The 25,883-nt window shown below is 48.0% G+C and overlaps 1 protein-coding gene across 1 annotated transcript in view; it reads right to left on the reverse strand.

The window, feature by feature from the left end:
* Window positions 1–1,757: 1,757 nt before the first annotated feature.
* The window catches only part of LOC120759610 (cytochrome P450 3A21-like), a 37,526-nt gene continuing 13,400 nt past the window's right edge, over window positions 1,758–25,883 (reverse strand). Inside the window, exons 2-13 of the mRNA XM_058422633.1 lie at window positions 10,720–10,813; window positions 10,136–10,188; window positions 8,950–9,049; window positions 8,325–8,438; window positions 7,956–8,044; window positions 6,840–6,988; window positions 5,851–5,978; window positions 5,102–5,186; window positions 4,591–4,751; window positions 3,435–3,661; window positions 2,477–2,639; window positions 1,758–2,324 (exon numbers count right to left, since the gene is read on the reverse strand). Coding sequence (XP_058278616.1) covers window positions 2,226–2,324; window positions 2,477–2,639; window positions 3,435–3,661; window positions 4,591–4,751; window positions 5,102–5,186; window positions 5,851–5,978; window positions 6,840–6,988; window positions 7,956–8,044; window positions 8,325–8,438; window positions 8,950–9,049; window positions 10,136–10,188; window positions 10,720–10,813 — 1,462 coding nt within the window. The 3' untranslated portion in view covers window positions 1,758–2,225. The remainder of the gene's footprint in view (window positions 2,325–2,476; window positions 2,640–3,434; window positions 3,662–4,590; window positions 4,752–5,101; window positions 5,187–5,850; window positions 5,979–6,839; window positions 6,989–7,955; window positions 8,045–8,324; window positions 8,439–8,949; window positions 9,050–10,135; window positions 10,189–10,719; window positions 10,814–25,883) is intronic.

A 25,883-nucleotide genomic window follows, 5' to 3' on the forward strand; every position in this document is an offset into this window, starting at 1 on the left:
TCTGATGGATGCCCAGGACCAGAAGATTCCGGTTCAAGTCACTTCTGAGGGGCGACCAGCAAAGCAATGGGAAGCACTGGGAATGATGGAGGCAGCCCTTAAAAGCAGAGTCATTTTATGGAGTTAAGACACGGAGGATCTAATTTTCTTCTAGAAGACTCATTACCATGATTTTGTTACACGTTATTTATGGGCTGTTATGATAGTCCTGGCAGGTCATAATTGGCTGAAGCCGGAAAATTAGTCACATTTTTCACATTTGGAAGAATGATCTGTACAGTTGCACTTAATGACTTCATTCCCAGAGAGCCCCATGCAGGGAAGGAACTGCCGGGCCTGGGGTGTGGCTGGATTAACCCTTTGTGCTTCTGGGCACCCGAGTGTGCTCATCAGGTGCCAAAAGGACTTTTCATCACTTCAAAGCAGCTCTTTGGCATGTAAGGGATTTGCTGCCTTCCTCTTTCTGTCTCCTTCCTTGAGCCTGAGTTGGTTTTGCCTGGCACTGGATTTTCTACAGAAAAATGCCTTTTTCAAACTGATTTGTCCATGCTTTGCACTCTCCCCATCAGAGCCACTGCAGCATCACAGCCAGTCAGACAGGCCCAGCTCTTCCAGGGATGGTTCCTAACCCCTGGTCAGAGATGGGCAATGGATTAAACTGAGGCAGGGCCTCGCTGGCAGCACTCCTCAGAGCCTTGCTGTGTACACAGCACAGCCCAGACAGTCTATCACAGATGATGAATCAGAAGGGAGCACTATAATTGTTTTATCTGCCTTTTGGGACAGCACAAGCTGCTTACACTTGAATTAGAGCCTGGTGAATGTTGCTGTGTCTTCCAGAAAAATGGACAGCTTTGATGTGGGGATTTCCGGTGATGAGGAATCCACTCCCAAACCCCTGAATGTCCATTGGTAAAGAATGGAGCTGAATTGTTGAGTAAATTTGTACTGTCTGGGATTGCAGCATTTGGATCGTGTTGCAGTTTTCTCTGTTAAACTAAAGAGAAAAGCATTTTGCCACAGGAGGAAATTACAGACCATGATCCAGCAAATAAAGCCTTGGAATGAAGGGAGCCAGAAGAAAGTTATGGGATGACTCAATTTGATTTGCAGCTCTTGTAGAAACCTCTCCCACTTCACTGATATTTGTTTTGGTTGGTAGGTGTCAAAACCAGCACAATTTACTGGGGCGTGAAACTCTGATGAGGGAGAAGCTCCCAGCTGCTTTTTGACATTCTCTGTTTAAATGGTCAGGGATGGCATGAGCTGTTGGGTCAGAGCATCCTGCTGATGGCAGGAGCGGCTCAGAGTGCCCAAAACCCCAGCACGAGCCATGACTAAACCCCATCCATGGCTCTGGGAGGAAAGGCTCAGCTCCAGGCTGTGTGCACACCATTCCTCCAGGAGCACTGGCCATCTTGCAGGGCTGTCCTCTTCTCCTGGGAGCTGCTGCTCCCTCTAACACATCCTCTGTCACTCCAGCTTGGGGAAAGGTTGGCCGGTGCTGAACTGAAGGCAACCTCTTAATCAAAGTAAGAGGTGGGAGCTGGAATGTTTGTAAAATACCCTACAAATGGGAGGGTTTGATGGCATTAAATGAAGGATCAGATTCATTAAATTAAGTGGAAAGCAATGTACATGGATGATTTCAAGGGTTGAGGCTGAATACGGGCTTTAAATAGGAAGTGATCAGCCGCAATACACAACACAGAGCAGCTCTCAAACGTTTTTAATGACAGTATTTGTACACACTTTAGTTTAATTAACACATGGCACAGGAGAGGGTTGGTAACTAGGATCTGTAGTCTCACACCAGTCGTCTCAATTAGAACACATGAAATTTCAAGCATCGATACACCCAGAAGAACAGTGCCCATCCCTGCCCGGTGAGGTCTGGCAGCTCGGATTTCCATCACACCTTGTTTTTCTTGGATGTGGCAGTAATTCCTTCCCTCCAGATGGAGAAGTCCCCTCAGAAGTAGATGCTCAGCTCCTCATTTGGATTTATTTCTTGTTTTGCAATCAAAATTAAGGGGACTGTGTACTGTCGCTGCCCAGTGATCCACGTCACGTTTCTGACAGCTATGTTTATTAGTAAATATGTAGTAATTGCTTCCAGAATTAACTGCTCTTCTGTGTCTGCATGTGTGGGAGAGCTTTCCTGTGATGTGTGTTCCCTTTGTTAGCACGGAAGTCCCTGGATGCTGGGGGGCTGTGGCTGGGATTCAGTTCTTGGCGGGCTCAGCGCTGGTCCGGGGCACCAACTTCAGAATAATTGGCTTCTCTGGTGTTAAGAGCCCCACGGACCCCAGCTTGATCGGGATCTGCAGCAATGAGAGGGAAAACACAGGTGGAGATGGATAAATTAGACACGCAGAGATGAAAGGCTCAGGCACGACTGGGTCCGTGTTGCTGGAAGCTCAAAGCGTCTGGCGTTGGTGCCTGTGCCGGCCTCGAGGCCACACGTGCTCCTCACCTGAGTGTCTTTGCAGGTCTGGAAGGTGAAATGCTGCAGCAGGGAGGTGATGGCCACTTTCAGAGTCAGGAGAGCAAACCTCATCCCGATGCAGTTCCTGGGACCGGCCCCGAAGGGCAGGTATGTGTACGGGTCTATGGACTCCTTGTTCCCCTTACTGAACCTGGGTGATGGTTGGGGAAAAGAGATGAAGGCAGCAAAACCACAAAACCTACATATTTATCCAGGGGTCTTTCTTGTGCCCTGCAGAGCCTGGTTTGGGTTTTTCCTAAACCGAGGGCTGTGACCAAGCCCTTGCCCAGGACAGGGTGGGGTCCCACTTGAGGGTTTGATTTTAATTCTGTCCATCCAGATTAGCAGAAGCTGGAAGCAGGGTGAAAATCCAGGCAACATCCTGTCCCACAGTGACAGATATTTCCTGTCTGTGGTATTTAGAGAGGGAAAAACCAGAAGGGGTGGTTTTTTTGTTTGTTTGGAGCAGCCTATGGCTTCAGTTTCTCTGGGAATGAGAAGTAGGTATCAGTTACAAAAATAACCAGCTAGGGAAGGTTATCCTTGGAAATAAGGAGGGAAAGCAATTCTAGAAGGATCGAGTCTGGCATATTTAGTAGAAGCTTGTAGGAAGGGAACAGGTTCAACAAGGAGGATTATACGTGGATGGCCAGCAGTTACAAAAACTCCACATTTAACCCCTCTCTGGAAGCCTAAAAACCAGGTACAAGATCCTGTGAGGTATGGCTGGTGTTCTCCCAACAAGATTATGTCGTTTGAAACCCTGCTTTAAGCACAAAGCTCATTTTCTTCTTAAAATGACATTCCCAGGAGCCTGCAATTTCTCATCGGTATTGTTTGTAAAAAGATAGGAAGAACACCATTAGGAAGCTAATCAGAGATTAATGCTTAATTACTGAGGAAGAAGCAGTGTGGTATTTCTTCCCTTCCATTAAGCTTTTTGTACCTCTCTGGCCTGAACTCATCTGGGTTGGGCCAGTAGTCGGGGTCGCGGTGCAGGACGTAGGGTGGGATTGTGACCACCGCTCCTTTGGGAATGATCACTCCATTTATCTCCACGTCCTTCTTGCAGGTTCTCTCAATCCGCCCCCCCAGGGGATAGACCCGAAGGGTTTCGTTCACCGTCATGTCGAGATATTCCAGTTTCATAAGCGCTTCGTACGTGAGAGGAGCCTGCAGAGCAACGGGAGGAAGGTGACCAGGTATGCTGGCGTCAGAGCTGGATTGTCCTAAAATGACTGGGAACCAGAGTATCCCCAACCCCACCGCCCCAAATTTGACTCAGACTCACTGAAGAATGAAATGCAAGGTAGGAATTGTTCTGGGCCACTCAGTTTAGGAAGGACGTTGAGATGCTTGAGCGCATCCAGAGGAGGACAACGAGGCTGGTGAGGGGCTTGGAACACAAACCCTGTGAGGAACGACTGAGGGAGCTGGGGTTGTTTAGCCTGGAGAAAAGGAGACTCAGAGGTGACCTTATCACTCTCTACAACTTCCCAAAGGGTGGCTGTAGTCAGCTGGGGGTTGGTCTCTTTCTCCAGGCAGCAGCTGACAGAATGAGAGGACATAGTCTCAGGCTGCATCAAGGGAAATACAGGTTGGACATTAGGAAAAAAAGTTTTTCATGGAGGGAGTGATAAGGTACTGGAACAGTCTGCCCAGGGAGGTGGTGGAGTCACCATCCCTGGATGTGTTTAATAAAAGACTGGATGTGGCACTCGATGTAGTGGTTTAGTTGAGGTGTTAGGGTGTGGGTTGTACTCGATGATCTTGAAGGTCTCTTCCAACCTAGACATTCTGTGATTCTGTAATTGAGCGATGCGGTTCACTTTTCCACCCCTGAGTTATGGAAATGCCTGGAAATCCGCATCCTCCTGTGCACGGGTGCAGAGCGTTGCAAAGGGGTTTGAGCAGCTGGGGTGGCTGGAAGGTTCCAGCTGCCTAAAGAAAATCACTGCAGGGTGAATTTGCCTCAGTGTGTGTCACCCAGAGCCTCTTGGAAAATCCATGGTGTTTAAGAGCTAAAGATTTCTCATTGCCCTGGCTGACCCAGGAGGGCAGCAGGGTCAGAGAGTGTCCCCATCACTCAGGGTCCCCCTTACCTTGTTGGGCAGGACCGTGTCGATCTCCTGCAGCACCTTTTCCTGCACGTCAGGGTGCAGGGCCAGCTCGTAGGCCAGGAAACCTAGGGTGTTGCTGGTGGGCTCATACCCAGCAAAGATGAAGATGAATGCCTGGGCCAGCACCTCTATGTCGGTCAGGGCTGTGGGGAGATGAGAAAAGCAGTTTTGGTTGATGATCTCAGCAAGGACCAGGCAGCAGCAGGTGGTGTCGAGGCAGGTTTGCTGCGGTTGTTTTCTGATAACGTTTTTATAACTGCTCTACCCACCTGGAAAAATCCATTTTATAGAGGAGGCAGGTGATTTCCTTGAGTATAAATAACTGACATGGCAGTCCAGCTCCCTGGACAGAGATCTTAGCCCTGGTGCTGTAACCAGGAGACAGAGCTCCATCCGGAGCTGCTCGGTGAAGATGATGTGACACAAACACCTCCCCATTTCCCCCTCGCTCCCACAGCCCCTGAGCCCGCGGTGAGGATTTGGGTGTTGTTACCTTTGTAAGAGTGGTTTTCTTCATTTTTCTCCTGGCTGGCTGAGCGCTGGGATTCGATCATCAGCTGCAGGAAATCCACCCTGCCCTGAGAGGGAAAGCAGGAGAGTCTCTTTATTGACAGGTTCCTTGGAGGGCTCAGATAAGCAGATTTCACAGCCTAAGCACAATTTTTAGACTGAGAGCATCCCCAAAATGCACACGACTTCCTTACTGCAAAACATAACATTTGCTTTTTATTTTGGAAACCTGTCTGTCCTATCCATCAAGCCACTGAGTGGGAGAGCAGCGTCTTGAATGAATTTGGGGAAAGGGATCCAAACTCTAAAAGGCAGAATTTTGTCAGGGAGCAGCTGCAGTTTCTGAAAAGCGAGAGGGGAAGGCACAACCCTAAAGGTGATTTTGCTGCTTGTGTGCTGCTTACTCTGCACTCTCTCATCCTCTGCCTAATCTTCTTCAGGGAGTCTCTCACTCTCTCATTACAAGTGCTGCAGACTGAAGTTTAGTCCAGCTCTGCTGAGCCTTTATCTGGATTTAGCTTCAGATCACGGATGTGTAAAGTCCCCCTGACTCTCTGCCAGGACAGGTCAGGTGGGGCTGTTCTGACAGTATTAAAATGAAGTGTTTACACTTGAGTAGGCCCAGGGTTTTGTTGAGTCATTGTACTTTGTCTTCACCTTTGATATCATCACCCTAATTATATCTCACCTCGGTGTACTTTCTGCTGCAATCGCTTTCAAATTCCCACTCACCTTGTGGGCCTCCTTTTCACGTTCCTGCTTAATTTTGGCGAGGGATCTCATGAAAAAATCTACAGCATCGTTGGGGAATAAGTTTATGTTCATCTTGGCCATGACAGGAGTAAGGAATGGGAAAACAACTGAAAAACAAATAGAGAATTAAATTGCACTCTGTAAACAAACCCCTCCTCATATCAGATAGCTGTGGATGCTACTGGGAAATTATTTCCTGTTTTAATTTCTTTACCTGAGAAAAGCATGGACTTTGCTTTTTTTCCATTTTTCGTTCCCTTGGAATAGTTTTTGTGTCAAATGGGCACAACCAAGCTGGGTGTAATCATTCATTTAAGAGAAGACCAAAGAATATTCCACCTCCAGTTCATAAAGTACTGTTTTCTAATGGCAGGATACTTCTGGACACAACAGGCATGTGGCTCAGAAGATAAATATTGGAAATTCTGAGTTCTTTGTTCAGGCTGAGCTGTTCACTGCCTTGCTGTGATCGTGCAAACATTTTCAAGTCCCTTTCAAAATGTTTCCTTCCTCACAGAAACTGGATCTTGATGTTCTGGATTGATTCGTGAGATCTACAGCAGCAGAACCTCCTCTATGCACAGTTCCAAACTTTCCCTGGGTTTCAGCAAGGTATCTAACCTTAATTTAAGGTCCATTGCTGCTAAGCTATTGCACTGGAGGAAATTGCATCTAATTACAGTCCCCACTCAGCACTCTCTTCCAGAAAATGCATTTCAGATAGCAGTGCTCTCCTCAAGCCTCACTTGCTTTCCAATCTTCGAATAATTTCCCAGCACTTAATTGGATATTTCTGGGTGGTTCATAAGTTCCTTGCACTGTGGATGCCAAAGGTGGAGGAAGCTTTTGCCCATCTCATCCCCAGGGTTTCAGCACGAAGCTCACAGTGAGGAAATGATGAAACAAGGGCCAGTAGGACTTCATTCCTAGCAATGGAAGTTATCCAAGCAAAACCTGGAGTCACTTACCTGACAAGAGAAAGACTGGGTTAGAAAAGTCAAACTTGACCAGTTTCTTCATCTCTCTGACAAAGGGGTCCTTGGGGTTGTTCATGGAGTCAATGTTCACACCGAAGGAAGTGCTGGTGACCACGTCCATGCTGTAACACCCAAAGATGCTGAGGGAAGGTGGCAAAAAAATAGACTGTGGTTAAATATTTGGACTGAGTGAATGTATTTTTTTTTTTTCCCTCATGTCTGTGTGACATTCAAATATAAAGTCTCAGAAGGCCTCCTGCCTTGGGTTTGAATAGAAAATTGGCTATGTGGTACTGAAGAGCACTTACAGAGAAGGGGATAGATTTTTAGAGAGCTTTTGTTTCCGGCCTGCACAGGTTTTGAAGTCAGACAGCTTTTCCAAGGATTTTACAACCTCATGGAATGGGTTAGTGGAAGGACAGTGTGTGGAACTTAGCATAGTAAGCTCTTGAGGAGGGGTGGCAGCACACCTTGCCCCAAGCAAGCCCTGGGAGTGGTTTAGTTCCCTGTTCCAAGTTGCCCAAGCCCTCCCCTTGCAGGGTTTTGGTTCAAGGGCAGCTTTGCTGGATTGTGGCTCCTGGTGTGCAGCTGCCCCTGCTGCATTTCTGCTTTGAACTTGGGGGTGCAACACACAGGGTTTTGTCCAGAGCCCATATGGAGGGCACAGATGGGGCCAAAACACTCAGGGCCACTCTACAGCCTCAGTGCCCCCAGCAATGGGGCATGTGAGGGGGGAGCACCCCACAGTTCTGTGTGGGACAGAGAGGTCAGCAGCCTCCTTGTCCTGGGGAAGGAGCAGGTGCTGCAATGAGATCCTGGGTGTACGCAGGGAAAACTGGGTTTTCCTGCCAGTCTTGGAGTTACCTCGGAACTGTGGATTCACAAAGCTGTGCTGGAGCATTTTTCCTTCCTATCTACCTCTGGGAAGTTTCCTAACATCCAAATTAAATTTTCCCCGTTTAAATTTCTGGTCAGGCTTTCAGCAAGTCCCATTCCTCCTTTCAGAGCCCTGGATGACCCAGGGAAAGATCTGCATTGCTGGTAGCCAATGAACCACGGCCCTTTTAACAAGGTTTGCTCTGCCCGCTGCTCTTAGCAGCCACTTACTCCTTTACAGATATTGAGCTGTCCTCTTTCACTTGCTTTTGAACATTCTTCACCAAAACTTCCCCATAGTGCTTCATTATAGGGAACATCTGTAACACAAACCAGGCATGGCCACTTCAGTACAGTACATTTTGCTCCTTTACACAGGCTCATGAAAACTACAGGGAGTTTCATGAATATTTACAAATAAGATCTCTCTGCTCAGGTTTTATTTTAAGACTCCTCTGGTTTCAGTTAGGCAGAAATAAATTAAACATGCCAGCTAAATTTCCGGGCTCTGACTAAAGAAATCGGACCCCTGTGATAATCTCAGCCTGAAAACACTGCTTGCTGACTCTGGTTCAGTCTGTGCCTGCCCCTCTGGCTTACCTCCTTTAGTTTCCCACTGGTGAAGGTTGGAGAGAGCACAGTCCGGAGCCTTTTCCAGTGCTCATCTTCAGCTAAGGAGATGGCGTTGACCAGCACCCCGACCAGATCCGTGCGCTGCAGAGGGAAGGAGAAGGTGCTAAGCCCAGGAAAAAGAGCAGCCTCCCTGCAAGGGTGGGAATGTGGCATGCAAGCCCCTGCTCAGGCTCTTCCAGCGGCATTGCTGCTGGCAGCAGGCTGTGGCCTGGCAAACAGCCTCTCTCGGGGCACACATCCATAAATACTACACTAAGCCGGCCGTGAGGTGCCATTGCCAGCCCCAGAACAATCAGCCCAGCACCTGTGTGTACCCATGTCCCATCCCTGCATCCCAGCCGGTGTGTGCCCTTACAGACCCAAATCCATCCATCTGTACATCAACGTACAGACAGGCGTGAGGACAGGCTTTGCTCCCTCTGGCAGCCCGTGTGCGCAGCCCAGGCTGTAAGGCAGGGGAACAGTGACATGCAGTGGCCGTGTTCAGCAATCCCCACGGTGCAGCCACGCGTTCCCAAAGGATGCTTGGAGTGCCTGTCTGCTCCTGCCCTTTCCCGGACTCTGTGGTAGATCACAGAGCCTCTGCTCTCACCCTGCGGTTGGTGAACGTGGTGTAGCAGTCTTTAACCAGCACAGATTTGATGATCTGGGGGTCTGTCACAGCCAGCACGGGTTGTCTGCCATCATAAATCCTGGTGGGGGGAGAAGAGGAGGCAGGTAAATAACCCCAGATAATAGAAGTGTAAGGCTCAGATGATGCCCACGAGGCAAAATGTGTTGAACAAATGTTCTTTCGTCACCAGCATTGTTGCTCTGTAGTCTGAGTACAGAAGTGTGGAAAGTAGAGATGGAAAGGGACTCCCAGACCTTTCCCTATCTGGTTTTGTAAATGGTAAAGGGGGATAAACGCCTTCCAAATTCATTGGGAAATGAGCTGGGCTCAGTTGCTCAAAGGACTAAATGAAGCAAGTGTCTTCACTTCCTCCCCTGACTCTCTGTGTTTTTCCAGGCACTTAAACACATTACAGTATTAGAAGGAAAACTTGTTCGACCCCTTCCAGGCTCTTGAGTTGGGTATCTGGAGACTTGGGCTGACAGCATTGAGACATCCTTGGAGATGAAACTCAGTCCTTGTTTTTGTCACTTTAAGCTGCTAGTTCTGAATGCTTTCCTGGAACAGATGTAGATTAAGCTGATTTGTGCTCTCTACCCATTTCTGTAAACATCCATTTTCCCGACTCCATTTTTTAAAGCTGCTGTAGGGAGCAAAGGATGCCTCACGCAGGATGTGCAAGGTTTTAGCCCAAGTTATAACAACAGTGACAAAAGCTGTGGGAGGAGGTGCCTAGAACAGAACAGCCATGACTGCAGCAGCTCCTGCTGCAGCAGGTGGGGATCAGCAGCACAAGGAATTCTTTGGAACAGCTCCAAAGGGAGTCACTCACATTCCCCTGCTGTGGGCAAACCAGAGGAACCCGCTTAAGTAAATAGTTCTGCTGATGATTTTGTTAGGGGCAGGCGAGGGCCTTTTGTTACCAGATTTAAACTGCTTTTCAGAGCACTGGTCCAAATAGTTTCTGTGTGATGTGGCAGTGACACAGCTCTGCATCACCAGGCTCCAATGCAAGCCACCAGCAGCACCCTGTCACTGCTGTTCTCATCCTGTTGGGACTGTCAGGGCTGCAGGTGGAGAAAGGGGAGCTTTCCTAATGAATATTTTCTCCTCTTTGTACAGATTGTAGCTTTACTCTCAGAAGAGATCAGTGGTTCGTACTTACCCCCAGACTTTCCCGTATTTATTGAAACATTCAGTGTCAAATTCCAGGAAACCCTGTGGAAAGCAATTTGAATATTGTCATGGACTATCCTGGATTGAAAGTGACCATCCAAGTCCAACTCCTGGCCCTGCACAGGGCAGCCCCAAAAATCCCACCACGTGTCTGAGAGCATTGTCCCAATGCTCCTTGAGCTCTGGCAGCGTTGGTGCTGAATTATCTGAGAGAGCATGCAGTGGAGGGGATGACATTGGAGATGGTGGGTGGAGAGGAATAGCTCTAAACTAATGTTCAGAACTGCTTTGTGAGCGTTCCTTCCCTCCAAAGCCATGATGAAGCATTAATGTGCGCCGTGCTTTGAGAGAGCTGTTTGCCAGGGCGCTGGCAAAGGGCAGCTGGAAATCAGCCAGCCAGGAGAGCTCCTCTGGGGACGCCCCTTGGTCTGTGCTGCTGAGCCTTATCCCACGCTGGCCTTTGCACAAGCCCTGCATGGCAGAGGAGCTGGGATTCAGAGATAAGTTATCGTCACTGGGTGTCTGTTCAGCCACAGCAAGGGCAGCTGGAGCCAGGGGGCTTCAGGCACTCACTTTGCGATATTCCAGGCACGTCCCAAAGAAAGGCAGAGGTCTTGGCCCGGGAATGCCCAGCTTCTTGAACAAACCAAATGGCCAGATCCCATATCTGTGAGACAGAAAAGGCAGCAGTGTTACCTCACTGAGACACTGGGGCTGCGAGCTCTCCCGAACCTGGGGAGAGGAGTTGATCCAAGAGGTGGAAAAAAAGCAGTCCAAGTGAAAATGGCCCTGTAAAAAACTGCTTGAAAACCATGGTAAGGCTCACACAGAGAGCTTCAGAGGGATCCTTTTGCTGTGAAAGCAATTGTTTCCACCAGAGCACCTGTGGAGACAGGATCTTGAAGTCTTTAGCAAAAGTCCTGAGAGAGGCTCATTGCCTACCGAAGGAGAGGCAGAAAATGGAGCTGGAGGAAGGAACACCAAGCTCACTTGTTCTTATTGAAGAAAAATCAAAGCAATGCCAGAAATTATGTCCCAAACAGGGCTTTTGTCAAACTGTACTTCAATTTCATTTATTTTTCTCCCTCCCTTAGTCCAGCGTTAGCTCAGCGGAAGCCTTTTCTCTTTAGGTTTTATTGACAGCCTTGCAGATTTCTTTCCTCTGAAGCACCCTTCCTGGCAGCTCTAAAGTTATTGCTTCTTCCTCGGGGCTTTCTCTTTCTCAACAAGGGCCTGGGCTGCAGCCCTTTGAAGCTCGTCTTTGGCTGTGTTGAAAGAGTTCCTCAAAATATTTGGTTTCAGTCAGTAGCTGCAGCTTCCCAAGTGAACAGTTCATTGAGAAGGGATGTAAAGCAGGGAAGGTTTGGCAGGGGGATGTTATCAGAGATCCTCTGCAGGCCACGAGGCAGCAGCTCCTCAGGCAGGATCTTGGGGATGCTTATTTGAAAAGCCAAAGTCTAAGTTGAGACTTAGGGAGGGTCTTCCTTATGATTAACAATGCTTTTTTTAAAATTCGGGGGACCCTAAATGAGATCAGTCCCACCCAGCACAGCTTCTGCCAAAGCAAAAAAAGCAGATCCCACCTTGTGGTCCAAACAGGACAGGTGAAAAATGGGGAGCTGGGTGTATTCAGGTGAAGAAAGGTTTCACAGAACTCAGTTTGTCAATGTTTAATCTTTTTTTTGTCAAAGGTTAATTCAGTACTAGGAATCAAATGTTTGTGGATTCTCATTTGTAATGTTTATAGGTAGCCAGGGCTGCGGGAGGACCAGGAAATGTCAGGCTGGGCTGGTTACAAAGCCCAGAAATAGTGTGGGAAAACAGGCTTAAACCTTTTGAAACATGGTCAGGAAAATGTAGTCTAGCACTCCTACAACTAAAATGTGTCAGGGTTTTCTGCAGACTGAAAAGAACCATTCAGTGTAAAGCCAAAGAATAATCATTACTTCTTCCTACCATGGATGTGAACCAGAAATGCCTGACATTCCCTCTTGTGTGAACTGCAGCAGTGTTGCCCTAGGTGGACAAGAAGCATCTAAACAACCTCTCTGTGTCAATGGGCAGTGAAATTTCTATTTTAGCTCTGATATCAGAGCACAAAGAGCTGGGTTAATCCCTTTTGCCACAACAGAATCACAAGTAGAAGGTGCAAGTCTGGTAACCAGCAATCTTAGACAGCCACAGAGTTACTGAAATATGAGAGTATGAGTCAAGATTGATGGTGGCTTTTTTGATTTTGTTGTTTTGATGTGGTTTGGGGGCTTTTTTGTAGGAGTCAGCCCCAAACAGGCTTTTGAGTGAACCAAAGTCACAGGAAGAGATTTGAGAACTATGGCTAAAACTTTCTGAGCTTGCTGAGCTGCTGCTGCTGCAGCGTTGCCAGGGCAGAGAAATGGGCTGTGCTGGTGTGCAGCACATCAATCCTTGGGGTCTGTGGCTGGCAGGGCTCTGCCTCAGGGCTCCTCAACACTGCCCAGTTTGTCAGGACAGCCTCGCTGGCAGGAGCTGCTGCTGGAGGCACTGCCCCAGCAAAGCGGTTTTCAACCAGCCCTGCCCTGCTGCATGGCACCAGCAAAGCCAGGAACAGCATTTCCTCGCCGGCAGGGCTCCCCTGGAGCACTGGGGGTACATTTCTACTGGGGGGTTTTGTCTGGAAAGCCAGGAGTAGGTGGCTGATGTTGCTCTGTGCTCCACTCCTTCCCCCAGCACGGGTGTCTGTGAGGAGGGACGTGGGATGGAAATCAAACCTCTGCAAAGGGCCCCTCCTGGTCCAGGTGCCCCTGAGGAAAAGCTTAGCTGGGCACCATGGAAGAAGTCAGAAGGAGTAAAAACTGAACCTATAAATATTCTTTTCCTGGTGCCTTTCTGCTGCTCTCCACCTGTGCAGCAGGGTCATCTTCTCCTGGCTTGCCTGCAGAGCAGCCTCAGCCAGGGAGGCACAGCTGGATGTCTGTGAAAAATAACCTGATGGATCAGGACCCTGACTGAAACCATGCCCTGATGGTAGCCAGTACCTGGCATCATCATTATTCAATTATTCCTTTGATGCTTAGCAGCAATCTCATAACTGGATGGGAATACTCCAAACCTTGGAGCAATATCACACACTTGTACAGGATTTAGACTTCTCTGCTACATCCCAGAGCCTGGTTAGATGCTGGAAAACTGGAAATCACACCTACTCCTCAGCAGATTAGTTGCGTGAAAGTGAGCAATGGCAAGAAGAGAGAAATGGCAGGAGCAGAGAATCAATAAAGAATATTTTACTCACGCTAGCAGGAGGGCCATGAAAAGAAGTATGAGGGCCCATGTTTCTGTAGAGAAAAAAGGCAGAAGGTTCATTTCAGTTCTTCTCTGATTGGCTCTGAGTTCTGCCTTGACGTGCTCGTCCCAGGTCTGTGGGAAATAGGAGTGCTTCACACTGTGCAATCTTTTTTACTCAGTCATATGATTTAGGGGCCCTCCTTCTGCCACAAAGGAGGAGGAGTGGAAGGCAAAGGTAGGAAAGTCTGCTAATCTGAAAAACACCATTCATGTGATAGACAACTGTCTCCCTGAACTGTCTAAGGTTCAAGTTATTTAATGCGTGTGTTGCCAAACATTTCAGCTGGTTTCCCCGTTGTAAGTAATAACATTCTTCCCATTGACTCATGCCCCTGGGCTCCTACACCAAACTAAATAAAAGCAGGTTACAATGAAAAGGTAAATCCCAAAGCAGGTGTCGGGGTTGGTTTACAAAAGGGAAAGAGAAGGGAAAAGGTTATTCACATATTGTATGACAAGAGCTTTTTCTGGCAGATGAATCAACTTTGACAGAATTTGAGATTTTGTTTGAAACATCTCTCTTTCTGTGCTGTGAAGCGCAAGCACTGCCTGAGTTGGGTCAGAAGCGGCTGCTAACTAAAGCAGGAATTTGTCCCCCTCTGAAGGCTGGAGAAGTCCAGTCCACCCTGTTTGCTGGCCTGTGGCCAGGTGTTATGTAAGAGAAATGCTGTCACTCCACACCTGCCAGCAGCTCAAGTGCCGCCCTTTCCACAGCTCGCGAATAAAGCCCATGCCCACCCTCCTGCAGCAGCTGGGGAAAAGGCACAAGAGAAGGGAAAACATGGATTTTGTACAGGCTGTCCTGTTGTAAGGATGGTGCTGAAAAGCAGGAGCAGGTGTGGATGTGCTGAGAGGAGATTATGAGGAGGACAAAACGGAGCTCTTTGGATGGATGGCGTTTGTCAGTGGGGATCAAGCCAGGGCAGGAAGTTCTGTGGTTTGCATAGATGTGCACTACAGCAGTCTTAGGGCTTTGTTCAGAATTCTAAAATGAAAAATTCCCTTCGTATTAGCAGAGCTGCTCTCCTCAGAAGGGAGTTTACTGGCTGCACTGGAGGCAAATAGGTGGGTGTTTTAATTTTTTGTTTTTAATGTCAGAAGCTTTGTGCCTGCAAGGATGTGGCTGTGATTGATGCCACACTGACTGAGCAGTGGATCCCAGTCCACATCCCAAGGAGCATCATCTGCCTTATCTCAGCATTTGTATCTCGTTTCACCTTTGCCCAGCCTTTGCTCTGACCTTTGGAGGCAGATCAGTTGTAGATTAGTTTGTAATAAACACAGTCTGCTTTAGTTTGACGTGAACAGACAAGTTCATGACACAGCTCTCCAAGCCTGTGCTGGGCCCTGCCTTTCTTGATTCAGAGATGTTGCAAGAGCTTGTGGTTCAAGAGGTGTTTTCCCTTTCAGGAACTGATCACAGCAGTGATTGGTGCTCCAGGGTTCCTCTTTGCCCATTTTGACATAGCCTTGAAATTTGAATTTACTGGAAACCGAAATGTTCCCAACTCTCTGTGTTGGGAAATAGGTTAACACAGTTTATTCAGGAAATAGGATTGTTGCAGGGCTCTCCATCCTTGGTAAAAATAAGCCTCAATCTTTGTCTTCTTTGGGTCATTTTTAGGGGTAGTTATAGTCTCTGGGAAAATTGGTATGAAGAAACCAGAGGTGCAAAGCCTTGCTGTGGTTTTCCACGGTGACCTGATGATCTCTGCCTAATGGACTGTGCCTATCAACTTCAAACAAACAACACAACCCCACCATCCCCTGTGGACAGCTGGTGGATAAACAGAAAAAACAGCGGGTGATTAATCCATGCCAAAGGAAGGTCAGGGACCCGGGAAAGAATGACTGATCTTCACATGTAAGCCCAGCTCAGAGCCAGTTTATGCCCAAATAAAACTGTAAACCCCCAACTGTGGTGCCCCCCAAGCTGCTCGGGGGTGCAGCGCAGTTTTTCCTTCACCCTTCCAAGTCCTTCATAACATCTTAGTCCTCACCACCACAGGCTTTTACTCCCAATCTCTGCTTCTCCTGGACATTTTGAAGTCCACTGCATCCCACCATGGGTTTAGGGGAGCCCTCCAGGTGTCTGGAGCAGAGGCAGAGTGCTCAGGGGCATGAGAAGGTGTAACCCCAGATTATGGCTGTGGGAACACCCCGAGCCCCGTTCATGGGTGACAGTGACACACACGACGCTCACCCCTTGTCATTTAGGCTGTTGTCACTGAGCTTCCAGCATGGTCACAGGCTGAGAGGTTAAAAAGCCAAAATTTGCAGCAAATTCAGAAAGGCACTGAGCTGCTTTCCCATTTCTAATGCCCCTAAGAAGCTCAGATTAATGGATTAATGGCTTTCAGGAAAGCAAAATAACAGCGCGTTGTTATGTGCAGCGTAACACAGGGAGTGCTGCAAACCCAGGCTGTGAGCAAGGTGTGATGAGCAGGAAGGATTGTTGTGGGATAATGACTTGGGGGCTGGGCAGGAAAAACAGAGGAAAATGCATTTCTTTCACAAGCCGTGAAACCGAAGGATGTAGGGTTGGAAGGACGCCGTGGAATAGCAATTATGACTGGGGCACAGGTGTGGAGAGGAAGGAGCAGTTCAGAAAAGAAAGAGCTGTTGGGGGGAAGGAAAAAAGCCCCAGTGGGTAACATTTTGTGTTCCTGATGAAAAGGATTACGTGGGTGTAGGGAAAGCCAGGCTGGATCAGTCGGAATCTTTAGGTCTAAATCACTTTTGAGGATGATTTCAAAAGAGGTTCTCCTGAGATACTTCGGGGAATTTGTTTTAGATTCCCAGGGCTTGAGCAGTAGAGACTCTGCAGTGCTACTCAGGGTATAAATATTGCTGGGAAGTTGTGTCATTATGGAGTACTTTAAACTCTCTAGATTCAGGTCATAAAAGTTGCTGCTAATCGTGCAGAGCTCGGCTAATCTCTGGGAGGGAGAAGGCAGATTTCTGCTCTGGAGTAACACCAAACTGGCAAGCAATGATACAGATTTAGCTTCAGTGTCAATAAGTAATTTAGGATATTCTGGAAGAACAGTTAAGAGTAATATTACCTTGGGTTGAAAGAACCACATTCATTTCATTTAACATTAAGTGTAAACAAACCCCAAGTTTGTAGCTCAGGCTCATTTTTCAAGAGGACAAATAGGTGAAACAAACCAGCGGAATATCTGGGGACCTTCACTGTAGACTGTGTCTAACCTCCTTTTTGAAGTCACCAGTGCTAATATTAACAGCCAGTTATATGTCAAGGGACTTTCAGCTGCCTGAACAGCTGCATTGAAAGGATGCTCAGAATAAATCAAACCAGCAGGAAGCGAAGGAAAAACAACAACAACAACAACAAAGATTTTGCAGTTCAAACTCCAGTATTATATATTTTGATGTTCTGTCCATAAGATCTTGTTTCTGTGCATGACTCAGAGCAGCCCAGTGACTTCCTGGAGTCCAGTTAAGGGAGGGTCCAGCAAATCAGTGACACTTTTCTCCCCCCCTGGAGAGGTGCCCCCAAACCCCTTGGTTTGTTCAGTCTGCCTAAATGATAGCTGGGCCGGAAGGAGGTTGCTATGAGAATAAATGCCAGGTAGAAGAGCTATTGAATCAAATTATGATGTTGGCATAGAGACAAATGGGAATAATCCAGCCACGAGTAACTGCTGGGCTGGAAATGAGCACAGTCCTGGCCTGGGAAGCTCAGGAGTCTTTGCTTCATAGGGTTAAAAGAGAGGAAAAAAAGGTCAGATAATGCAAAATGAGGTGAGATAAGGCAGCTGCTGGTGGGAGGAGGGAGTAGTACATTAAACTTACAGAGCTGCTCTCCCAGAGCACTGCAAGAAGTTCACTTTCTACACAGAAGATGTGGGGAGGCAACTATTTATTTCCCCTGATACACAGTGGTTTGGTTACCCATAGAAAAATGCTTCATAATGAAGGTTGTTTTGTTTTGGTTTTTGGTTTGGTTTGGTTTTTTGGGGTGGTTTTTGTTTGTTTTTTTTTTCTGTGGTGAAAATATTGATACACTACTGCTGGAAGAAAAAAATATCAATGTATTTGGAGGGTTCTGTAATGATACTTTATGTAGTTCTGTGTATAGATGACTGATACCCTCCTGCACACAGATTTCCTTGAGATTTAAAAAGCTCGCAAGAAACCTCAACAAAAACGTAATTAATTCCCCTGGATGTTTTGTTCCATATTCTGAGCTTTGGAATTACACAGAAACTAGGACATTTTTCTGATGTTTTTTTCAGTTAAAGTAATATCCCTGATATATCCCAATCTTCCTTCGTAATCTTTGCAATATATCATTATATTTCTTTTCATTCCAAGAAATGACAGCTACAAAAGCTGTATGCAATCTGGATGGCTAATTAACTCTGAGCGCTGCATTCTTTTGCCCAATCCAACACAAAAGCCTGTTCGAGGTTCTTTAGCCTTTTGGAATGAATTAAGAAATAGTAAAATACCCTGCCAGCTCCACCCGTGATTTCTTACCTACAATGCAGTGAAAGACAAGGTTACATCCCGCAAGGGAACAGCAGCAAAAATCCCCGAGAAAAGCAAAGACGGGTGAGGGACAAATGCAGATGTAGGTGAGATGTGCTTCCAGTACGAGGGGGAGATCATGTTCTTCCCTGGATATTTTTGGGAGGATACCTCGATGGGGAAACTGCGTGAGAGTGGTGCTTTGTTGTGCCATCATTTTGGCAAAGTCGCCCCAAGAAGCGTCCGCACGAGGCATTGCCCAGCAGAGTCCTGCTTTGAGGTGTCAGAATTCTGCTTTGGGGTGTCAGTTCTGGGCTGGGATGTCACAGCCTGGTGAAGCCAGGGCATTTGACTCATCTTTCAGAAGGTGACAAACCATCGGGGGTGCGAAGGGCTTTGTTATGCGAAGCAGTGCCTGAGGTTGAGCCCAAGGCAGGAATAACGTCATGTCTCCAGCCCACAGGGTGACCTGCTCCCATTAGCTCATTAGGTTCAGCTCCACTGTGGTTGGAGTTACACAGTTAGTAAGGATCGTGGGACTCCAGTATTTGCCATAAATGAAACCAGGACCCTTTCTCTGTGTGTTTTTCAGACCACAGATCACTTGTCTCCATCATCTGGCCTGGGGCAGCTGCTCTTTGGTGGCTGGGATAGGTGCGGCAGCTTTCCTGGCAAAGAGGCACCAAAGTGTTCCGTGTCAGGGATGTCACACCTGGAGGTTCATGGAAAGGGCTCTGTGTGACAACAGAGATGATTGGGGGTCAATGCTTTTCACCTAAATAGGAAGGATTTTGGTGGGATAATGACTGGGGGGTGGGCAGAAAAATAGAGGGACACCAAAGGATGTAGGGTTGGAAGGACACCGTGTTTCCCAATTGCCCACTCCTTCCATCAGCTACCTGATCTGCTCCCAGCAACCTGTAAGATTTGAAAAGGATTATCTTGGCATAATTTTCATATCACATGTCAGTGCATCCTGATATGTTCTTTTTTGCTCTTTAGTTTTCTCAACAGAAGTTTCTCAGGGTCTAATGTTTCAGCCTAGAGTCAGGTTGGGGTTTTGGGGTGGTTGGTTGGGGGTTTTTTTGGTGTTTTATTTTATTTTATTTTATTTTATTTTATTTTAATTTATTTTTGTTTTAATAACCAGTCCCTAAAATCATCTTACGTGAGCAAAATACAGGCTTGCTGTTTGAATCACTCTGTGATAAATCCTTTTGTATTTTGTACTTGTGTTAAGATAGTTTGTTAAAAGAAATAGAAAGGAAAAAGTTGGATCATTGTTATTTCAGAATGGAAATGTTTCTGAGGGGTCAAAGGAGTTTAAAGTACTCAGTAGCCCAGATTGGGGTCAAAGGGTCCTTGGAATTGGCTTATCTGAACTCCGAGGCTCACACAAATAAGTCCTTTGCTACGTCACAAGTTCTGATGCCAGGTCTGGGTGTAAAAACCTTTCTCTCAGCCTGGCTCACCCACCCAGTTTGCCTGGTTGAATGTTTAACCAGTGACTAGATGGTGTGGTGATGCTCACCTCCCAGAGCCCAGAAATGCCCAATAGAACCATGGGGGAGGATGAGTCCCACCAGAAAAACGTCCACCGGTCCCCAGAAACTGAGCATCTGCTTTCTCTGGAGCAGGAGACTTTTATTTGGTCTTTCTGTGCTTTTTTGTCATTTTGCGCCCCTCTGGCTTCTGACTTGTCCGCACCAGCTCCGCATCCCTGGCAGGAGACCAGAACACAGAAATGCTTGGCTTGGCTGGTGGAGGCATCTCCAGCCCCAAAGCCCCAAACCTTTCAGGTGCTTATTTCTACAGCAGGCTGTTCCAGCTGTTCATTTGATTGAGGGAGAAGTTTATTTTGGAGAATAGTTTGGCGTGTGCTCACCAGAGCGCTCCGGCTGTGGTTCCACGCTGGTTGGTACCGACACCTCGGAGATGGATTCAGGTGCAAATCTGACAAGACACGTATAAATGGCAGGGACAGAAATAGTAGCTTTAAAACACAATTATTCCCTTAGGCTGGTGCACCTGCCCAGCAGCGTGGCAGGCTCTCAAGGAAAAAAGCAGCAGTAGAGAGAGCAGCTTCAAAACCTTCCCCTGAAGTTTCATGGCCTCCCCTTGCAATCCTTAGGCACCCAAGAAATCCTGACATCTGTGACCTGAGTTACCAGCGCTGAGTGCCTGAGTGGAGAGTGGGAGTGAGATATTAATTAAGATATTGATCACTACCAGCAGTTTGGCCAGCGGCCCTTGTCCACCTCCATCCCGATTTATGCATTTCAAGAGGAGCCACTGCTGAACCTCCTGCCATTTCATCCCTTCACCGGTTCTTGGTGGTCAGTGCTTCTTATTTTCCATGCTAAGTGGGGGAAGGCTTTTTGGAGCTTTCACATTATGCTTTCCTCTCTCCTGCTCCAACACCAGCAGCAATTCCCACTTCTTCCCAATAACCTTCAGCTTCCCCGTGTCTGTGTATAACAAAGGCAGACCTTTAAAATGTTGGACAGAGACCCAAACTGAAGGGCACCGTGATAAATTCTGGCAGAGGTTTGACATGATGGGAAATTCATTCCTCCCACATAAATTATTTTCCTGTGCTTTTCAGGCTTTAGCCTTTTCCTGTGCATTTTCAGCAATAAACAATGAAATATGACATTATTTACTCGTGAAGCACTAATAATGTGTACACACCATTAAACCTGAGGCTGATCTGGTGAGCTCCCTGCCACAGCATAAGCACGGGGAAGCAGGAGATGCTGGGGACCCCGTGCAGGGACAGGCACCTGTCCCAGCTGCTTCCCTGCTTTATTCCTCCCTGAAGCATCACTTACTGCAGGCAGCCCAATTTGTTCCCTGCTGACTTAGCTCCCCAAACACATGGCATGCCCTCTGCTTTAGGGTTCATCTCCCTTTATTTTATAAACATCCCTGAGCTAATCTATCGCTACCTGACCCGGCTTGTTTAGTGACACAACCCCAGCTCAGCAGGGGTTGGGATATGGGATAAAACCTGAGCCTTGCTAAACCCCGCTGCAGGGCTTGGGCACGGCTAACTCGGCATGGCTGGCTGCAGGGGCGAAGCGTCCGAAGGGATTTTCAGCGTGTGTGCATGGATAATGCCGTAATGAAGTCCAGATGCTTGAAGTTTTTTGCATGATTTTTTTGTTTATTTCTTGAGGCCTTTCATGCTGATGTGGCTTGACTTTGTGTCGCTGAGCTTTGGGTTAGCTTAGCCGGGCTTTGGGAGGTCAGAAATAGCCGTGTCCACACCGTGTCCCCACATCCACTCGGCGTCCTTGGCACCCGTCCTCGGCTCTGTGGGCTGGGAGCTGGCTGGATCTGCAGCTGCAGCCTCTGCTTGGAGAAGGGCTCGGTGGGATGTGTTTATGGCATCCCACTCGTACCATTTCTCATGTTAGGCCAAGCCAGGGAAATTTTAGATTAAATTAAAGGTGAATCCTGGGGTGCTAGCGAGGCTCTGAGCCTGGAGGGATTCCTGCAAAGACCCCAGTGAGGACTCGGATTGACTTTGTGGGGTAGCCAGGCCCTTGTCTGTCATCCTTTTGGGTTTTGGCAGTGTGAGGAGCAGGGTTTGCCTTTGGACCCCTCAGAATGCCTGGGAGATGAGAGCTGGCAGCGCGGTGAGCCTGCCTGAGAGCAGTGAGGAGGAACCTGGCCTCCTCCAAATAGGAGGCAGCTTTGGCCACATCTATTATCATTATTGGAGCTGTCAGCTGCGATTCAATACAAGGCTTCAGATGGATGTATCGGGGCCAGCTTCCTCACTGCCTCACCCCAGCACAAGGAGCCAGCTCCAGTCTCATTTGTGCTCATTTAATCCATTGATTTCAGCAGAGAGAAGGGTGAGCAGTGAGGCAGCAGTGGGCTCTGCTGCCCGACCAGAGCTCAGGGCACTGCCTCAGCTCCAGCACCTCCATGAGCCATTCCCAGGAGATAATGGGGGCAGAGTTGGGGTCCCAGAGTCTTTGGCAAACCCCAGAACAAACGCACAGGGACAATCCTTTCACAGTCAGGTCTCTGGGAAGCTGAGCCATAACCCTCTCATCTTCTGATCTCTATTATTTTCCCTCTGCAGTACATCCTTACAGCTTGACAGTTTTGCTCCATCTTAAGGTTGTTCTGAGAAAGGGAGACTGTTCCTTATTTTAGCAGAAGTCAAGCCTGTATTTCTCTGTTTCCCTGCCCATTCCACAGAGCTGTGCAGCAGTCAGTCTCAAACAAGCGGGGCCATGACAATTTTCTCTTATAAAAATAAAGTGTCAGATGTGAGATCTCTGTGGGGTGCTAAATTACCTCCAGTACCTCCACATTTGCATAGAGAATGAGACTGCTCAGAAGTAGTCAGTGCACTCTAGGAATAGAGCTAGAGTTTGCTGACCAGATTAATTAAAGGGCTAGAGAGTCTGTGAATGTGATTACCTCTTCTTATCTTGTTCCAAAGTCCGTGCAATATCTACAGTGTTTCAAAGTTATATATGTTTTTTTAAAAAATCAATAGCAGTGGAATTCTCGTTATCACCAACCTACAAATAAAGTTGCATGAAAGGCAGAGGAGGGGAAACATTGGTGTGGGAACAAGCTTCACCTTTGAGTCTGCAAGCAGATTTTCCTTGTAAGAAAAACTACTGAAATTCCCCAAAATTTCTAATTGCAAAGCAAACCAAAGTCCCCACAACTCAGCACTGTCCCCTCTTGTAGGTGAGGCTTTGAGAAGTGGTTTCCTGAGTACTCAGGATTAGGTACTTGAGGTGAAGTGGGTGTTAGATTTTGGCTTGGCCACCCAATTCCAGCCTACAAATACTTCAGAATCTTCCCCTCCATGGACAAGGAGAGTTAAACAGAGGGTCACCACAGAGGACCTGGTAGGACCTCAGGAGTGGGAGATGAATCTGTTCTTTGGCCCCAAGAGGTGAGCAAAGACACCTCGAACCCTCCCTTTCCCCAAGGCATGTGGATCTCAAGCAGTTACTATTCAAATTAATTGAGAGCGCAGCATCTGAGAGGAGCGGAGCCTTTATACCTGCCAAGGGCATCTGCTGGTGGCTCAGCTCCAGACGGCTGGGCTGGGCTGGGCTGGGCCCCTCCAGCCACGGAGAGCTTCAGGCACTCACTGCTTCTGCCATCAGAAGCCACGGGCACAGCCCGGCTGGCTCCGGGGCTGTCACACTCTGCCACCTGCAAGCACCAAGGTCAGCAAAGTCCCCACCGCCCTTCCAGCCTGGAGTGATAAACACACAGTCACGAAGGTTCTCTGAGACAGCTCCGAACGGGATCTGCCCTTCGGGATCCAAACGAGGTCGAATTTGTGCCGGTGCACAGCCGTGAGTCACGGCAGGCTTCTGCAGGCAGGGATTTCTGACTCCTGAACGAGGACTGATGAGGCTCTCTGGTAGCTCCCATTAATCTTCTTCCCCGTGAGCTCTGCACGGCTGCAGCTGAAGAGGTTTTGTGTCTCATTTGCACAAAAGGTGACGGTGCGATGGGTGTGACAGCCAGGATGTGGATGGGAAGGATCCCGTCTGGGTTTTGGATTTCGAGGAGTCCTTTGCAGTATCTCAGCAGTGCCTTGAAGGAATGCAGGGAGAGGTCTCAGTCTTTGCTTGTGAGACACGAGACAGTTTCTCCAGGGGCGTGAAGGAGCTGGTCCTCACTGCCCTGGGATGCTCTGGTAGGGTCAAGGCATCCCATCCCTGAGGAATTCCTCAGCATGGCAGCAGGGCAAGTGACTGCCCACTACAGGATAGCAGCAGTGCTTTTCCAGCTTGGGAGGCTTCCTGCTCCAAGTTGTGTGGTTTAAGTCTCTCCTTAGTATTTCAGGAAGCTTTCAGACCAATTAAATCTTTAATGATCGCTCCCAGCTCTTTGCACAGTGGCTTTACTTCTGCCTTTGTTACAGACAAAGCCTGTCTGTGTATAAACTGCCTCAAACACAGCCAGAACAAGCCAAACCTTCCCCTCCCTGCTCCCTCTCTCCTCCCCAGACCCAGCTCTGCCAAGGAGAGCAGAAAGCAGCAGCCCTGTGTTCAGAGCCCCAGAAAGCCGAGGGAATCAGTTTTCTATTGAACCTTTCATTCTCCAGATATCAAAACACTTTGTGGAGACGGGGCCTGTAGGGAAGCAGAGCTGCTATTTATGTGATCAATATAAAGTTTTACACGGAGCCTTTGATGCTCACAAAAGATGGGAAAGAATGTCGCTGAAGCGGCTCTTCACATGAAAACAAGATGTTTACTGGTATTGAAACACCCTGCTAGACTGAAATCAGATGCCAACGATGTGAGCTCAAGCCAGGACAGTTTCTCATTGCGCAGGGGAGAGGAGCAGGCTGGCTTTTTGCATATAACTTGCTAGAATCTCCCTGTCAATATGTGTAATAATAGAAGGATAAATGCACAGCATGGTGATAAGATTGACGTTGGAGCCAAGGGGGACAGAGCCAATAACTTTTTATACATATCTTTCTGCCATGAGAATTTTTCACACCTTGAGCTACTTTTCCTTGACTTCCTTCATTTTTTTTTTTTTAAGATTTTATTTAGGCAACAGCCAATAAAAGAAACTAATGGGTTAGAAACCACGTAAGCAATCTCCCACTGAGCTTTATTCCCCACAGGCTCATTGCATCAAAGAGAGAGCAGCAAAATAGGGCGACCAAATGCTACGTAACAATGAAAACAAGTCGGCTGCTGCCAGCTCTGTCCCCCACACTGGGCAGGTCACGTTGCCTGGAGGGGCTGTTGCACTTGTGGGGTCGTGGCAGCCACCCAGGCAGGGCTGAAGAAGAAATCTGGGAGCTCTTCACAAGGCAGCAAAGCTGCTGCCTTTGCTCTGCTCTCATCCGTCCCCACTCCAAATGCAAACACATCTCTCCAGCTGCCCCGCTTCTTCCTGTGCCACCTCCACACTGGGAGATGAGGTTTCTTTCTTGCTGTAATTCCTCTCTCACTGTGTTTGAGTCCTGTTTTCTTGTTGGAAGGTGCAGAGACGCAATTTATCCCATGAATCTCCTGCCCCTCATCAGGAAGGGTAATTTCATCCCCCTCACGATGTCTTGCTCTCCTCACTCCACCTTACTGACCTCAGCCATGTCCAATTAGCAGATCCAGGCCTCCCATACAGAGCAGATATTATTTCCACCTCACTTCAAGCTCACCACTCCACCGGTTTTTGTTGTGCTCTTTCCAGCACTTGGCCATGTTGCTCCATGATAATGGGATCAGCATCTGATAATTAGTGCAAACCAGGGTACAACATCCTGGGGAATGAGACACGGTGGGGGAACACTGAGTGTCCCCAGGGCTTCCTGGGAGATGTCAGCCCTGAGTTTTGAAAGCAGGGAGCAAACTCTGCCCACTGCACACAAATGCAGGCTGGGGATAGCGCAGCATTAAATCTTCTTCTCTGGGCATGAAACCTTGCAGTCAGCACGGAGCAATAGCAGCGGCACCACGTGCAACTTTATCGGGGCTCTGAAAGTTGGAAGAAAGACTTTATGAAGGATAAACTCAAGGCTTTTGGGAAAGGCTCATCCTTCCCCTAAATCCTGCTGGCTCCACGGTTTGCTCAGAGGGGTGGGAAATGCGGCTCAGGGCGTCTTGCACCCGCCACCCCAGCACCAATTCTTGCTTGTGCCTCTCTCCAGAGATCTCCTCTCCCACCCTGTGCAGCCACAGCTGTGGAGCTGCTCCTAATTTCCTGTGTTACTCAGTCACAAGCAGTGCTGCTGCGAGCAGCCTCTGAAAAGAAACAGGGGAAGAGCATTAGGAGATAATAAGTCTTATTAACAGCTTGGAGAATCTGCATTTTAGAGTGAGAACCACACTTAAAAATCAGGAGAGACAAAGGGGCGCCTTGCAAAAGTGAGTGTTGCCTGGGCAACATCGGCATCTGCATCC

The sequence above is a fragment of the Hirundo rustica genome, chromosome 15 (assembly GCF_015227805.2).
Source record: "Hirundo rustica isolate bHirRus1 chromosome 15, bHirRus1.pri.v3, whole genome shotgun sequence".
NCBI classification, from domain to species: domain Eukaryota; kingdom Metazoa; phylum Chordata; class Aves; order Passeriformes; family Hirundinidae; genus Hirundo; species Hirundo rustica.